This window comes from Cetorhinus maximus, chromosome 5 (assembly GCF_964194155.1).
Source record: "Cetorhinus maximus chromosome 5, sCetMax3.hap1.1, whole genome shotgun sequence".
In the NCBI taxonomy this organism is placed as follows: Eukaryota; Metazoa; Chordata; class Chondrichthyes; order Lamniformes; family Cetorhinidae; genus Cetorhinus; species Cetorhinus maximus.
In genome coordinates, this window is record NC_135883.1 from 93898083 (window position 1) to 93913252 (window position 15170).

The 15170-nt window shown below is 45.4% G+C and overlaps 1 protein-coding gene across 2 annotated transcripts in view; it reads right to left on the bottom strand.

The window, feature by feature from the left end:
• lama4 (laminin, alpha 4) overlaps positions 1 to 15170 on the bottom strand; it is a 216703-nt gene that overhangs the window by 185397 nt on the left and 16136 nt on the right. For both annotated transcript variants that reach the window (XM_078542209.1, XM_078542210.1), the window contains exon 2: positions 14245 to 14346. In XM_078542209.1, coding sequence (XP_078398335.1) covers positions 14245 to 14346 — 102 coding nt within the window. The remainder of the gene's footprint in view (positions 1 to 14244; positions 14347 to 15170) is intronic.

A 15170-nucleotide genomic window follows, 5' to 3' on the forward strand; every position in this document is an offset into this window, starting at 1 on the left:
CACCTCAGGGCTTTCTCGTTGCTGGTGCCATATTTAAAGTGCACCAGAGCGCAGCCTACTTCAGGGCCAGAATTTTACCTTCAGCTCAATGCGCCTGAACGTAATATGATGCACGATGATGTCGGGTGTGCGTTCCGACGTCATCAGGCACTCGCACAACGTGCCGGAGTCAGCTGCGCACCCACCGATAATTAATAACCAAGCGGCCTTTCCATTTTTTAGGAAAGCTCATCCACAAGCAGGATGAGGTTTCCTAAAACAAATACACATTACATAAAAACTTTATTTTGAAATTAAAAACATGCCCCATCTCATGTGACACAGTCACATGAGGGGACATGTTTTATTAAATTTTTACTATCTTTAATAGTATTTTTAAAAAGCACTTCAATCTCCCTGAGGCAGCTCATGCGCATGTGTAAACTGCGTGCCAGGCCCGGCTCTCCCTCCTCCCCCCCACCCACACAGGCAGCGCTCAGCACTGCCACTCGCGATCCATGCAGGGCGGGCTTTAATTGGCCCGGCCGCATGAAATCATGGAGCGGAGCCGATCGCTCCCGCCGAGCCCGCCTGACGAGGGAAAATGTCTGGCCCATGTCTTCAGATCAGGATGGCTCCAACAGCAGACGGCCCCGAAAGCAAAGAAGATGGCAGTCCCCAAATTTAGTGACGCCTCTCTGGGGCACCTGCTGGATGCAGCAGTGATGTCCTCTACTCCGCTCTGGCCGCAGGAGATCCACAAGGCACCAATCCAGCCTGGGAGGCGGTGGCAACGGCTGTTAGCACCACCGCAGCACAGAGGAGGTTAACCATCCAGTGCAGGAGGAGGATGAATGATCTCATCTGTTCCATTAGGGTAAGTCAACTACCTCATCACTCTCAACTCAGACACTCACAAACCCATCACACATCCACAGGGATCTCACACCTCAAGGGACATCATCACTGACTCTCACACACACCCTCACATCTCCATCAGACTCATATCCTCTGGAGCTCGCACTCTCATCCCGTCCATGGCTCCGCTCACCACACTAACATTCCACGCAGTGCCGTGCGTCCCTCTTGCACACTATCCATCTGTTTTCATGCAAGAGAAGCTGGCTCACAACAGCAGGGAGAGGTCCCACACTGGGGGCAGAGTGACCCACATTAGGCCCCTCACTCACTTTGAGGAGTGTGCCATTGCACTGACTGGTGAGGATGCGGACCGCGCCTGCAGCGATGGTGAGGTTGGCAGGGAACACCCACATGAGGTTCCTGCACCTCATCATCCCTGTCTCAATGCAACTGTGAGTGCTCCCTCTCCTGTTTTTGACTTTGCTACAATGCACTAATTATCTCCACTCTCCACTTTGGTTCACAGGGAGATTTGCTAAACAACTGACGCCGTCAGCCAAATAGTCCTTCTGCTCTATCCTGGTCCTCACCTCCTGCCAAAAGGACACCTCCTCCATTGAAGAGCTGGAAATAACAAGCCGGGAAGACCTGTTACAACGCTTACCCACACCCTGCACCAGCACAGAGACACACCTCGGTGGGACCTAGATCTAGAGGAGGCTCAGGTTCACAATCTGGTGGTCACCGCACGGACTCGTGTCCGTAGCAGGAGGAAGCAGGTTCAGCCGAGCTTCCCGGCACTTGGAAGACTGCTGGGGAAGAGGCATCTATGAGATCTGATTCAGATGACAAGCCTCTGGATTTGGCCTTCCAACTCATCCTGGAGAATCAGCAGAAGGCGGGGGAACATCATGTGGAGCCGTTGGAAGCCCACAACAGAGTGACGTGCGAGTTGGAGGAGTGTGTCCGCCTGCTCTTTGATGAAGTGTTGCCCACATGTGCGTGCATGGAGAGGTCCATGGGAAGGATGGCGAATGCCATGGAAACCCTCTTCCAGCAGAATGCAGAGATGCTTGCAGAGCCACACTCCATCATGGTAGCCATGAGTTCTTGCAGTCGCAATGCCAGAGTGAAACGTGGCACCTCAATATTCCTCCAGGTACTCCTTCCCCTCAAGGAATCAGGCTGGGGACCTCAGGCACCCAAAGGGAGGAGGATGACAACTGGACACCCCTGGATCATCCACTCAGAGGTGGTCCGCTCCCTCCAAATACCCTTTGCCTGTGACCCCCTCCATCTTGTCCTCTGTCACTGCTGAGGGAGCAGCTGGCCCACAGGAGGACAGCCAAAGCAAGCCAAGTCCTCCAGGCCTAGGATCTACAGAGGACACACACCGAAGCTATCAGAGGCAACAGGGCCAATCATTGCATAGGTTCTCTCCACCCCTGCTGCGGATGTCAGGGCAGCACCTAGAAGAAGAGGTAGGCCTGGAAAAGTGAATAAATTCTGATGCCAAGTGGTTGCATGGGTGAACACATTTTGTCACTTTATAATCTGAAAATATATTCACTTTCATTGTGTAATATTGTCCTTCAGCTTCATTGACATGCTTCGTGAGTGCTCCCACTGCATCCCCCCTGACCCGCCCCGGTACCAGCAATTCAGCTGCACGCAGCCAGACCACGAGTGATTCTGGAGGGAGAAATATGCCTCGTGCAAGCACTCTTCCACACATGTGGAACCTTCATCCCTTACACTCATCTCACTGCCCTGAGCATTTTCAGTGCTGCCTGCTGGGGTTCACTTTCAGTTGTCCATCTGAGCTGACCTGCATCTCCGCCCACCCACTGATCACACTCCCGTGCAGCACCAGTGCCTGTCCAACATGAGGCTCCACTCACTTTTGATTTCAAAACCATGGTAATAGTGAAATACATTGTTAGCTCCCCTGTCCTTTACCCTCGCTGAGTCATCCATGTTCTTTCCCCCATCATTGTTGACCCCCCTAGCATCACCTTCCACCTCCCCGCTGTCACCTATGAACCTGAACCCTTATCTTTCCACGATGTCCAGGTGAACATGAATGCTTCCCATCTTTCTGAGAATCCCACCCCCAGCCACATTGAGCTCCCCACCTCTTCCTGCCCACCTCCAGGGCCTGTGTCTGCCTTCGAGTCCCCACCAATCACCCTAGCCGTCTCATCTGCCACTACTGATACACTCTCACCCTCCCTTCCTTCCAGATGACTCTGCCTCCTTTCATACTCAGCATGCCCTCCTCCCATGCCCACCCTCAGTTTGCCTTGCAGGAGGCAGTCATTGACTCCATAGCCCCTTCCCTTGCATGTTCATCTGGACATACCTGCTCCTTACTCCCAACTCCCCCTGGCACACCTTCCCCCTCTGAACTCCCTCCTCCCCCTGGACACCTTCCCCTCTCCAAACTCCTTCTCCACTCTGAACGCCCTCCCTTACACCTTGCTCCCACCTTACACCTACCTCCCCACTTACTGCATTCTTCCCTGTTACACCCTCCTCCTCCCATACTCCCTCCTTCCTCCTCCCAAGCTCACCCCCTGACATCTTTGCATCCCCCTCCCAACCTCAACACCCCCCGGGCAACTTTGTCCCGCCCCCTCCCAACCTAACCCCACCTCGACACCTTTGTTCCCCCCCGCCACACTTCCCCAACCTCACCCCTCCGGTACACCTTCCTTCTCGCTCACAGCTGGGCCTCCCTCCCCGCACCACCTCACGCAGTTCATCCACTGCTGCCCATGGCCAAGACCATGATGTTCCGAAGTGAGCCTAAAACGTCAACGGAGACCTCCCACCCTCGGTGAGCTGCTTTGCAGCAGAGCCATGTCCATGAGAATCCACCCAGCATGCGATGCACGCGTTCCTCCAGGGTCCGGTAGGTGTAGGGATCCAGCATCTTCTTCTCCTCAGATGTCCACGATCTGAGCAAGATCCAAATGGTAAGTCCTGAATTCTGCATGTCTCACTTGTCCAGGCTTGTTCTAGGGTAGTGTGTTTTCCTGCCGGCGTAATGATAAATCTGGCATGGGGGTGATTCCAGTCAGGCCTCACTTTGCCTTCCTTTACCGGGAAAGCAAGTCAGGTCCATGTCAGCTGTCAGCAGGATTCGCGTTCCGCCATGGTGGACACCATCCTGCTGTGTTTTCACGCCAGCGTGAAACCGGTTTTTGGCCTTCTCCCCATATTGTCACCCTCTTCCCGCATGACGCCTGCTGCCAACAGGGCCAGATGATTCCGACCACTGAGTTTAGATGGCTGCTACATCTGGTGTTAAAAGTTAACCAGTTTTCTGGAAGGTTCCAATGTGGAATACAATTAAGACATGCCCTAACGTCCTCCTATGGAATTTCACACCTGCTGATGTCAAGAGCTATTTCAAAGGATGAACTGAAGCTGCACTGTTTCTCACCATTTGCAATTCTATAAAAGTACCTCCCAGGCAGAGACAGAAAGTCTACCTGGACAATAGCTATATGGAAAGGTATTCCTACCTCATCAAGATGGATAATGGACCATTTCAGAGTTAATAGTTGGGACATTACAGAAGCTAATCAGTTAGGCTGTAAAACAATAGCCATGGTCTGTCCAGACATGAGCTAAGCAAATAGCTTCTGAAATCATGATGGGGAGAGAGAGGTCATGTGACTAGAATAGCTATTTTTGAAATCTCTTTTATTACTTAATGCAAGCTGCTAAGCAGAAGTCTGGAGGAAACCTGCCAATTGAGCAGTAATATTCCCCCTCTCGCCTTCTCTTCCATTTTTAGGATATCTCTTTACAGTTTAAAATCCAGCACAGAGATAGAAAATTTTCGAACCAAGGGAACTTCAGGTGCAAAAGTCATCAACTTCTGGAAAGGACGGATTATGTTTAACAAAAAGAGACCATCTCCAGAAATTGCAGTTTACATGGGCTTCAGCTCTCGGCCTTCAAGAACACTGTGGAGAAAAATCTGCTGTAGCCACAGATACCAGCAAAGAACTCATAAACTTTGAATTCTCTATTTTTTACCTTTAAGCGTTGAATTTTAATTTGGCTGAAAAGTAACTTCCTACTGTATAGCTTGTAATTGTGTGTGTGTGCTGTGAAGATTGGGTGTGGGTTTACATTATTGAATATTTTTATGCCTTTACCTGGGTGAGTTTTTAACTCAATAAAAATGAACCCCTTTTTCTTTCTAACTCGAGAAAGCCTGCCAGACTAATTTCTTTGCAATCACATAAATGGTTAAGCACAGACATTGAGTAAATACCTACATCCTTAAAAATTACATAAAACCATGTACAATCAATTGAGAAGTTAAAAAGAAGGGCAAGTCCTGACATGTATCCTCACTGTTCATAACACGCCCAAATACAGTGCAACATCACCGCTGACATTCTGCCCTCAGTCTTGTAGGGCAAAATGGAACACAATAGAAAGGAGCAGGGCAGAACTGCTGTGTTGTAAGGATAACTCTCCATCACAAGCTCCTAATGCACACTGGGAATGTCCACTCGTGTACCCTTTTCGAAGGGGTGTGCCATGCAGGCCACTCCAGCAGCTGGGGCTTGCTGCAGCTGGCAATGCAGCAAGACCAAGCAAAACAACTCTAGGCCTGCATAGCACCATTTCCTGTCCCCTTTAGCTCTAGCATGGCATAAAGCAATTCAGACTAGGGTTGAAAAAAATCCATTTACTGACAGAGAATTTGTTTCTGTAATGTATGTGTGCTCCTCACCTTTTTCCCAAAGTAAGTACAGTTAGTAACTGACATAAGGCACACCAAGGCTTCAATCTGACATATTTTCCAATGTACCATGAGCAACATGATACCCAATCCACACTTACATTTAGTTCCTTCTATCAAAACGTCCTGGGTTGTTAAGAACCTCCCCCTTAAACTATATATAACGGTAAAAAATGTTAAAACTCTGGAATTAAAAAGAATATATCTCACAACTAACTCTTATTTCCATGAGGTTAACTTAGATGGGAGAGAGTCACTTTAAATATATAGTCAGCTATAGAACCGTGCTGCCCCAAAGGGAAATTTCTTGCCAGCTAGTCAGGATATTATGAGCCTCTAATGACATCATCATAGATTGTGTGGTTGGCAAACAACAATGATAGCAATATAGTGACATTATGGTTGTCTGGCAACACTTAGCAAGCTTTTGCATGTTTTACAAGCAAAATGGCCATATTAGGATGCTATGCATCCACTTTTTTGGCTAGACAGCTCGTTTTTTTTCTCAACAAGCCATCATTTATTTTTCAAGCTATTTCTAATGTTTCCAGGCAACAAAAGTCCATTTCACCATATTCTCTGTTTATTTGGCATACTCTTTTCATCTGGCATTGTGGTTTTACATTAAAATATTGAAAATAGATCAACAGTTGCAAAATCACCAGGGCCTTAAAATGATATTCAATTATAGTTGAATAGATTGCCTTATTACAACATTAATTTTTAAAATCCATGCCTCCTGTCCTGTCTGCTCCCTACCTTTCTTTCAACTGTAATCTATAACTAATGGAATCATCTTATAATAAGGTATATTGTAACATGTGCCTATACTGTGCTCCAGAGATCAATGGCAATTCACTCACAGTGAGTTGTGCTGATCAGTATGCTACTCATGAGGGATTACTATTATATGCTATCCACTTAGCAAGGGCCCAAACCTGTGCTTGTCAATTCTCCAATGGCCAATGAGTCATAATGCTTTCAGGCGAAGGATGTTAGGTCTCTTTGGGGTTGAGATGGCAATTTGACAGATCCAGTGATGAATGATTGTAGGCAAGTGAGCCCTGTTGCAGATCTGATAAACCAATGCTTGAGCCAGACAGGCCCACAGTGCTTCAGCCCACTGTTAATGCCCGCCAGCCCTGTCATTCACGGGATAGCGCAAGAATAGTGAATGAACCGTATTTATTGGTTGCTGTAATAAACCTTCTGGATTGGAGGGAAGGATATAATGAATAAAGAGCCCAGTAATCAAGTCAACTACGAGATTATAACTGGAATTGACTGAGAAAATAGCAGAGGAAAAACTAAATATATGTTATCAGAGGTTTACAATATTTTTACTCAGTTTGCCAAACTCAGGGTAGTCACATACCGTTCTGGATCTAATCATTGATAATGATTCAAGCATATGGTGCACAAGATATAAATAGATGAGAGAAAATGGGAGGAGGCTGAAGTGGAGCATAAACACCAGCATGGACTGATTGGGCCGAATGGCCTGTTTGTGCCATATATCCTATGTAATCTTATATAAAGAAGGTAGCACCAAGAATTTAGTGATCAAGACATTGTTAGAACTGAAATTCTTTGCATTCCCTAGCTGTACTATTGAGTATTATTCAGTTATTGGATAAATCATAAGCACCAGAGAAGTCCTAGGTTTGAAGACTACTCTGTTCTGAGCTTGCTGGTCTGAGCAAGAACAGAAATGTGTGTCACTATGATTGGTTCTAGTGGCCTGAGTTAGGAATGGAAAACAGCCCTAGTTCATCTGTAGACTGATAAGTGTCTGCTGCTGGAAAGTACGTGTGCAATGCGCATATCAGGTGAGGGAACAGGATCATGCATGTGACTGTCACAGGGCCCTGCCTCTGAACTTCTTGAAGTCAAATAACTTCTTGGCATTCACTGTCAACAGACAGAGGGCACTCAGTATCTATGAAATGGCTACTGAGAAAGGAGTTAATGGCCTCAGAAGAGCAGAGAAGGAGAAAGGGCAAAGAAAATCAGCAGTGTTTCAGTCCTCTATTCATGCGGCTCATATAGTGATCCCCATGTTTACATTTCTAGAAAATTTAAAAACAACCCCACAAAACCTTGCAGGTTTATTTCTCCTGCACATATACTATACCATACATGCACAGAAGAAATACATTTGCAAAACGTGGAGGAATGATTCAAGGACATCTGAGTGACCTTCTCAGCAGCAGGCAGGTGAGAGCTGGGACCTGGGGTTTTCATAAACTGCTCATTTGCACTAGTTGTGAGAATTGAGCCATAGTGATTATTCAAGCTGATATTGCAAACATAACAAAACAATGTTGTTCAGTATAGCAGGAAACCAAGATGTGGAATGGAGAGAGAACAGAGATGAAACCCTGTTTGGCAGGGATAGAGGGTGTTTCTATTGCCATCTTTTGCCTCTCTGCGTTTGATGTAGACTATCAATATTGGATCCCTACATCTATTTGCCAGCTTTATTGATTTCCCATGCGGCATACATACATTGCTGTAGCCAACAACCATTTTGAACAGCAAAGAAAATGAAAATAACCTTTACTTAATTACATCCTGCATGGTGTTGATTCTTGAGTGTTGTTGGAACTGCACTCATCCAGGCAAGTGGGGAGTATTCCATCTCACTCCTGACTTGTGCCTTCTTCATGGTGGGCTGGCTTTGGAGAATCAGGAAATCATTTACTTGCTGTAAGATTCTCAGACTGCTCTTGTAGCACAATATATATATGACTGGTCCAGTTAGGCCTTTGATCAATGGTAACCCCCAGAATGTTGATGGTGGGGAATTCAGTGATGGCAATGTATTGAACGTCATGGAGAGATGCGTAGATTATCTGTTGGAGATGACCTTACCTGAACTTCTGTGGCGTGAATGTTACTTGCCTCTTATCAGCTGTTCAATAGAGTAACTAGCTCACATGGAAATGATAAACATCACAAAACAACATTTTGTGAATATTGGAGCTAGTTTTAGTCACAAATAATATCTAAAATTGCATGTGGGTGCACAGGTGCTAAATACAGCAATCTATAATTATAATTATAGGTTATAGCTTTCTATGGAGACCAGGCAGTGCTTGTGATCCAACTTTTTCAGAACATCAATAAAAAATCTTCACCAATGATCAAATTTGCCTAAAGGCCAGGTCAACATGCACAGCAGGAGAATAATAGCACTAAAGTATTCTTATAGCATAAATTTGATGGTTTTATGGAATTGATTTTAGTACAAATAAACACCAAACTTCAGTCGGGTTAGAATGGTACAAAGGACCAAAAATCAATTAGATCAAAAATCATATTGGTCCATTGGTGATTGTAACCCTTTCAAAAGATCAGAGAGATGTTTCTGAAGCCTCGTACATCTGCTGAACATATATCCCAGGATACCCATTAAAATTCCTGTTGCTGACTGTTCCTAAATGCTTGATTCTGAAAATATTCAAAGGCTTGAGGCTAGGGATTCAACAAAAAAAAGCTAAAAAAGCTTGGAAAAAACAAGCCTGGTCTTCAGTTGGCCTGCAGAGTAATCTGTTTTTTAGCTCGAATAAAAGCACCGTATGTCAAACTTTATATTGTGAGTGATCACAGTGCTTCATACAGTCAGACATCATTTGGGCACCTGTGCCTGTTTCTCTTGGTTAGCATTTGATAAAGATCATCAGTTTAAGTGGCGATACAGCTACTCCAACATATCACATGTGGCTGGATTTCAATGGCGGGCATATGAAATATAACAGGTGGGTATCCTGCCACCTTCCTGCCCTCTCCTGATACGGTGTCCATAATATGCGGGGTTGGGTAAGGTGCCTGCCTGACCTTAGGCCGATTGAGGCCCTTAAGTGGCCAATTAATGACCACTTAAGGACCTCAAAACACCTCTAGTGCCATAATATGCTGGCCAGTGGAAGGAGGGTGAGAGTGGGAAGGCAGTTTTTTTTCACCAAAATTGGTGAAAGGGTGGGAAGGAAGGAGGGGTGCATCCTTTGGCGGGTGGGGGGGGGGGGGTGCTCGTATGCATCAGGGGCCTCCCCCTAAGATTGTAGCCCCCTTTTTGCCTCCCCGCTTAACCCCCAAAACTCATTCCACCTCCGCCCACTCCACCCAACCTTGTAAAATTCAACCTACAGTGCCCATGCTCAGCAACCACTGAACAGGATTTATAATAAAGCAGCCTGGGGCACTCTCCTCACACAGACAACCTGGTGGATAGCTTGTCATTGTGCTTGTATGGCTGTTTTGAGAATCTTCATGAAGCTTTAGGGTTTGGAAAAAGTAATGTTTTACAAGTTCCAATGCCCAACTTCCTCTAGTCTTTCTTCATATCCTTAATCCTTGGTCCTGGGGATAGGCCTCATCTGGTTCATCTCTACATTGTATACAGTGCTTGAATGTCTCTTATTTCTTGCTAAGTAGAACTGGATGCACTGTTCAAGATGTGCTTTGAGCAGAGCATTATACATTTTCTGCACATTACCCAAGCCAATAATAAATGCCAGATCAAGATGAGCACTAATTCTCCACACTACCTTGATGCATTGAATAATGAAGGAAGCAGTTATGCATTTCATTTATCAATTCTGACTCTAGGGTAGAATCATCTCAGATTTGCACTAAGTGTGGTAGCAAGTGGGAAAAACTATGTTTTACCCGTCGGCCGCAATGGTGGCTTTTCCCACTGCATCATCCCAAATCTGCCGCAATAATTATGCATTCCCACGATACACGCTGTTTTGATGGCGGGCGGGCTCTGATTCGCCTGCCACGCCGTCACTTCGCCACTTCATCACGCCAGGCACCACATTTGAAGTACAGTTGCGCTCAGTGCTTCCAGCCCAGGACTGCAACAAAGAAGATATGGCCCTGAAACATAAGAAAACTGCAGCCCTCGAGCACCTTTTGGACACCATAGATGCTCACTTTGATGTCCTCCGACCCTGCTTTGGCCACAGGAGGGGCAGCAACATTACCACTCTGGATTGGTAGGCGATGGCAGTGGTGATCAGTGCCAATGTCGCACAGAAGAGGTTGGCCATCCAATGTAGATAGAAGATAAATGATCTCATCCTTGCAGCCAAGGTATGGCAACCATCTCTCTAAACTCACACACTCAAGCCCATCACACATTCACTGGCATCTCACTCGCTGCCAGCTCAAGGGACGTCACCACCCATTATCACACACATACCCTCAAATGTCAATCTGGCCTCATCTCCTCTGGAGACTGCCTCCTCAGCCCTCACCATCCTGAGGCCACTTGTACAGATCAACATGTGCCCCCACACACACCCTAGGATACCCCACTTCCCCAGTCCAGCTCTCATCCTGCAGCCTCTTCCCTTGCCTGAGGCCACTTCTTCCCCTTTCCCAAGCAAGCCCTAGCCCTGCAGCCATTGAAAAGCCACCCACATATAGCTGATCTGGTAGGTAGAGACCTGCCTGTGCACCTCCCTAAAAGTGATGTGGTGCTGCCTGTGAAGCCTGGCGCTGATGACTGCGAGTGCTGACTGAAGCAAGGTAGGCAAACAAACCTTGAAGTCCTGAGCGAATTACAGTTCACCAAGTGCACGCCTTATATGTGCTGTTGCAAAACATGTTGGCATGTTTTCCCACGGATGTGCACGGATGATCCAACAGGGGGCGGGAACGATTCTGGCGGGCTGGCCTTATGATGATATGCAGATGTATTACAATGAGGTTCCTAACATCCAATGGCGGGAAACGTGGCCCGCCATCGGCAGGCTGAGCGGATGATCGCAAACTGATTTCACGCCGTCGCGCCATATTGTCCGCTCGCGCCACTGAACACGGCCAACGCCAGTGGGCACGGAAAATCGTGACCTAAACTGCTTTGTTTTTCTTAGCTTATATTTGGTTATTGAAGTCTCCTTTGTCCTTTGACATGCCTTTTTATTTCTTCATAAAGCAAACTCTCCTCCTCTTCATGCTGACCTGGATATATACAGCATGCCCCGAGCGTTAGCTTGATGTATTTCATATTGGACTTGCCTAACCAGAGAAGCTCACAGATTCAACATCATTAACCCACTAAAGAATACTTTTCTGAACAATCTATACTCTTAAATGTTAAGTTTATTACCATTGACTATTTTTATTATTGCTACTACATTCTAGTTTCTTACTGTGTTCCGGCTACAGCCTTCAGTTCTGGTTTCTTGTTCCTAATGCTTCTATCTAGATACATTACATAGTTAAAGTCCTTTCAAGTTCCACAGTGACTGCCTATTTCTGTTCCCCCATTTGCATGTGTTGCTTGGGTATCATTGCCAACATCCATCTGTTTACCATTTTCTAGCTTGTAATCTGGTTTCTTCCCTTGCATTTCCAGGTCCTTTATCAGATTCTTGACACTAAGCGTTTCCAAGAAACACAGATCCTATAAATGTATTACATGATTGCATAATAACCTCAAAAAACAGTTTCATAGGGCTGGATTTTCATCTTTAAGGCGGGTAGCAGGAGTTGGGAAATCTCCCATCTCAGAAGGAAGTGCCAGGAAGGATAGGGGAGTGGGTTGGAGGTGTGGGTGTGGGCTGCAGTCGGCCAACTGACCTAGGAAAAGGTTTGGAGGCAGCCACAAGGGCTGTCAAGTACTGAGGCGGGCTGTTTAAAAGGCTCGCCTTGGTGCTATGGGACCTTGTCCCAGTTATAATGAAAAAAGAAAGCCCTCTAACCCTCATCCTTCATTCTCCATGCCTTATCCATGCCACGTCATGCCCCCACATCCACCCTTTGGCCCCTCATTCCCCCATGCTGAAGTATGCCCCCCACCCAACTTAATATGGCCCCTCATGCCCCAGTGACAAGCTTTGGCATTTCCATGCCTATTCACCCACTAGACATATGGTATAGAACCGATAAACGCCATAGTGACAATAGGATGTGTGAAAAAAGCTTTTTTAAAAAAGTCATTCATTGATAACCTTTTACTTTCTTAACAAAAAGCTCTATTTACTATAGGTGAATAAAAATGTCAATCATCCAGATCCTTTAAAGTATCAATAGCAGAAACCAAAAAATAAGGTTTGGCTTAGAGCTAAGAAATTTATTAACCTGTTGAAACAGCTGAGCCTAAGGGAAAACATTGCTTGATTGACAGCTCTGGCTCTCTGACCTCTTCCGTCAACTGCACAATGTTTATTCACGCAAGATAAAGAGGATTCAAGTGCTTTTAGTTTCTGCTATTGATATGTTAAACGGTCTGGATGGACTATAGTAAAAAGGAGTTTTTTTTTTAATAAAGTGTAAAGTTATCACGGAATGACTAGTGTTTTTTCACACATCCTATTGCCATTATAGGTTTTATTGGTTCTACACTGTGTGTCTAGTCAGTGAATGGCATGGAAGTGCCATAGTTTGGCATGGCAGGTTGAGGGGCCAAGTGGGTAGGCAGGGTACATAACTTGGCATGGGGCATGTGGGGCCATAGGGGGCATAACTTGGCTTGGGGAGCATGAGGGGTCATGCAGGGTGGTTGGGGTCATACCTTGGCATGGGGGAATGAGGAGGGCCTTTTGAACTTATCTTTCGAAAGGATCCCTCATGCAGACTATGATGCATGACAGCTCTGACGCTCAACTTTATGAAATTGTGGACGACTCGGACACGCTTATCCATGTGATGGAGCAAGCCAGGTTTGGAGTGCAGGGTGCAGGCACATGACCGAACCACTCCGCATCCTTAAAAGTGCCTACTGAAATTCAGAAACTCCGGGAGTGGAGTTGGGAATCCCGGAATTGGGTCCTGGCAAACATTATCACCTCTCCACGGAATCTCCCTGACTCCTTGAAAATCTAGCCCATAGCCTCAGCTTTTGCCATTTAGAACACAGGCTACTCGTTTTATAAGAGCAGTGCATGGCTGAACAAACAACAGACATACTAAACAGCGTAAAAGCTCTCCAGCAGGGTGAAGTGCAGCAACAGGCTAAAAAAGTCAAAACCAAGCAAATCCTTCTGCCTCAGTTAAAGTGGGTCACAATTACTGGACACTGATTAATGCTTAAACTGATTTAACTCTTCAGCCAAAACTCAAACAACTGATCACTTCAGCACAAGCAAAGGGCTTATTTGCACTTTTAACTTTTAAATAATTGCTTCATGATTCAAAACTAATTCCCAGTTGGACAGGTTGGGATAACTGGATCAACTGATAAAAAGTGTGAACTAGGAAGAGTTCCCTTATCCCTATTTAGTAGTAAGTCAGAAACTGATGACATCTTGCTTTACTACCTTTCAGACGTCTTATCAAAAACACCATACTGTGACTACTTGGCAACAAAAAAAAAAAATGCCCTGCTTAAAAAGTGTCTGACAAATCCATGTTGTCTGCAATCATTCTCAGCTTGGTTTTGTCTAGCGAGCAGAGCCATATGTTATCAACATAGAGTGTAAACTGAAAAGAAACAGCTGGCAAAACATCTGAATCTGGGTCATTAAAACTGCCAGATAGGGAATGAAAGAAATCAGTAGGAGAGTGAAGCAGGGTAACTTGCAAAATGTAATGCAGTCAGTTGGAACTAGTTAATCATAAATGCCATTAAGATAAAAATCCAACTTAACAATATTCAGTTAATAAAAGCTGCAGCTACTCACAGTGCAGATTCCAGAATAATCAAGGCACTGTTCTGAGTGGCCATGACAGTTACAAGGCAAACATTCTCCATAATCTGTGCTGTAGAAACCTTTGGTACAATCCTGAAAAAGAGCAGCAACAAGATGTCAAATACTGTATAACTGAACAGGATAATCAAAAACAAACCAGTGTTTAATAAAAACTAGCCCAGAAACAACCAACTAAAGTAATCAAAAACTTTACTCTCTGCACTTTCACTAATCTTATCATGTATGAAGTTAAATATTTAATTTTGTGATAACAAAACAATTTAGTGAGATCAATATTCAGCTGTAAATATATACAGGGCTGGCTTTCTGTTTCCATGTCAGAGGAATCCAACAATACAAAATGACCTCCTCAACATAGTATCAATCTCAAGGATATCATGCAGCAGCTCTTACCACTACAGATATACTGCCAGTAATTATTTGAGGTAGACTCAGAGCAGGAATGGAGGGGAGTGCAGTGAAAGGGTTAGGCTTCTGCATCCCATTAAAATGTGGTGCAATGGCCTTTTGGGGAACCTTAAAGGGAACAAGAAGCTTTATCGGCAGAGATTTCAGGTGAAGACTTTCTCTGGCAGATTTGAGGTGCTAGCCTTTAAGAAATCATTCTCCTCTCTTTGCTGTTACAAATCTACCCCAAAATGAGTGATAGCTCAGAGGAGAATCTAGGACTACATTTCTGAACTGACAAAAGAAAATATCTACATAAAAGTTCTACTACTGACCCTAATCCACTTCACTGTTTCTTGAGACTCAAAGTTTTTTTTAACCCAGCCTGTTGCAGTGCCCACTCCATAGTCTACTCCAGGCTTTGATTTCTATTTGCACCACTACCTGACCCAATGCCCTGATTCCCAGCCTAACTATTGCACTGCACCCTCACCTGCTTGGTACTGTAG